This window comes from Austrofundulus limnaeus, unplaced genomic scaffold (assembly GCF_001266775.1).
Source record: "Austrofundulus limnaeus strain Quisiro unplaced genomic scaffold, Austrofundulus_limnaeus-1.0 Scaffold169, whole genome shotgun sequence".
Lineage (NCBI taxonomy): Eukaryota > Metazoa > Chordata > Actinopteri > Cyprinodontiformes > Rivulidae > Austrofundulus > Austrofundulus limnaeus.
This window is the reverse complement of record NW_013952571.1, coordinates 874,279-876,541: the sequence shown is the minus strand read 5'-3', so window position 1 is coordinate 876,541 and position 2,263 is coordinate 874,279. Positions and strand designations below refer to the sequence as shown.

The 2,263-nt window shown below is 43.8% G+C and overlaps 1 protein-coding gene across 3 annotated transcripts in view; it reads right to left on the bottom strand.

Annotated features, from left to right (window-relative positions):
• The window catches only part of afap1 (actin filament associated protein 1), a 134,353-nt gene that overhangs the window by 8,208 nt on the left and 123,882 nt on the right, over positions 1–2,263 (bottom strand). For all 3 annotated transcript variants that reach the window (XM_014017480.1, XM_014017479.1, XM_014017481.1), the window contains one exon: positions 682–811. In XM_014017480.1, the coding sequence (XP_013872934.1) occupies positions 682–811 (130 nt within the window). The remainder of the gene's footprint in view (positions 1–681; positions 812–2,263) is intronic.

The following is a 2,263-nucleotide window of genomic DNA, read 5'->3' as shown; positions in this document are numbered from 1 at the left end:
GAATCAGACACTGCATTTCCCACTGACACACTAAAAGTTCTGCCAACCAGGTAAGAGGTGAACCATTTTAAGAGGTGTGTGTTTGTTAAGAGGTTAAATCTTGGTGTGTTTGTTTTTCAGTATCATTAGCATCACAAGATTTGTTTAGTTTACACGTCCGTAATGCGCACACCCCATTTTTGTGAACCACCAATAACCTTTACAAGTGGCAGTAGAAGAATCAATCAAATTTCGTGAAGACAAGCGACCTGAGAGCGCGATTCGCAACGCTGCGATCGCTATCGCGTCCCGTGTGTCGGGTTTCACCCTGGCTGCGATGACAGCCGTTAATCGCTGTAGTTTGTCGCTGCCCGTGTGTCGAGCCCTTAAGACTGTTTATTTAGTTTATGTGTACCGAAGAAATTGTCAAAAATTGACCCTACCAGGTAGCCAAAACATACACACACACATATGTTCACACTCACACACTAAAACCAACTGTAATTTTGACTGCATGAATTTTCCATCAGACTACAGTTTTTAGTTGGTAGCAATCGGCTGTGATGAGACCTTCTGTCTGCTGCTCTGTTCAAACACTAAATCTAACACATAACTTATCTTCACATCATTTAAACTTCTTCAGATCAATGACACTTTGTTCTTTTCACAGTAGATACGTGCTCCTCATCAAGCAGCACTTACTGGAGTTGTTGCGTTTCACAGAAGTGCCCCCATTCATCCCATTGACTCCATTCTTCTTGAGCTGATTCTTTGGCTCCACCTTCTGTTTTGATCCAAATCCACTGCTCGTAGCTCCCTTCTTTCCTTTCAGCTGTGTGTAAAAGAACAGACAGGAATGGAATTGTTTCAATAACTTTTGACAGCAGAGCCGTTAAAGGAATGGTTGAATAATTTTGCAAATAATTTGTATTGAAACACTACCCTGTCCACCTGGATTTGCTGCAGTTGGTCAGGTCTAGGTTCAGCAACAGTATGTGCTCAAAAAATGAGGTCAGCTGACCTGAATATACTGAATGACCAGGGGTCGGATTTATAAAACTTGTGTATGCACAAAACAAGCCCAGAAACTTGCGTACGCCACTTTTCACGCCAAGGTTGTGATTTATAAACTCAAACTTGACGTGAAAATGTGCGGTGCCTCAGCCAGCTCTGACTCATGTGTACGCTCATTTTGAAGACGTGAAACTGTGACACAGATGGTGAAGTGAGGAATTAGAGCCACACTGCATCATGGTGATCACGCTAGTATCTAATTGTACTTCATAATCAAACTTAGATTTTAGATCGACTTTAGCTTTCTTAACATTATTATTCATGCTTCTGCTGCTGAGCCATGAGGACCTTTAAAATAAAAAACTTAAATCTTAAATAAAAGTTCATGCAACTCCATCCGTCTCCTTCCTCCTCAGACAACCCTGACCCACAGACAAAGAGACATTTCAACAGCACGACATCAAAAGTCACACTTTGGGTATCGCACAGGGCACGCCCACCCTCGCCAGTGTGGATGTTATAAAAGGTTCACTTTTTAAAGTCCGTATTTCTCACACAAGCAGGGCTGTGGGGACGTGAGGGGGTGAGGAGACGGTCAGCTGCAGATAACAGAGCAGGTAGGAGGGGGGGAAGAGTGGTGAACTTTTGTCTAACTTGATCTGACTTTAATTTTATTTATTGTTTTTATCGTCCTGCAGGCTCTGAGAGAAAATAAATTTGAAGCTGAGTTTTTGATAAAAATCATTAGATTACTCTAAATGTCTGTAAACCTGCAAAATGAGGGAAAATCTGTGTCAGTTACAGACACTCTGTTCACGTGAGCAGCTGTCAGTCAGCACCTGTCATCCTCCAGACGCACGACGGAGCGTGTCTGAACCAATCACTTTTTATGACATTGATCAGCTGACTGATTTAAATACATCTTAACATTCATGAGGTACTTTACATTGACTGTTTATGGTTGAATGTGGGCGTGCAGAGCAGAGATTCTTAACCTATGGGCCGCGGCCCACAAGCGCCACCTTGAGGGCCTCAGAACAACAGTTCTATTTCGTGTAAGCTCCGCCCTCTAAGGCTATCGCAGATGGGTACCCCCGTGCGCGTACGCGCATTCTGAAGACCAATAGTCCACGCCCACGTGACGTGGGCCTCACCTCGGTCCGTATAAAAGGGGAGGACGGACCTGAGTTCAGCTCCCCTTTTTTCTTCAGCTTCGGCATTCTGCATGTACCATAGAAGACGCCTATAGGAGCCATTTGTAGCTCTGGGT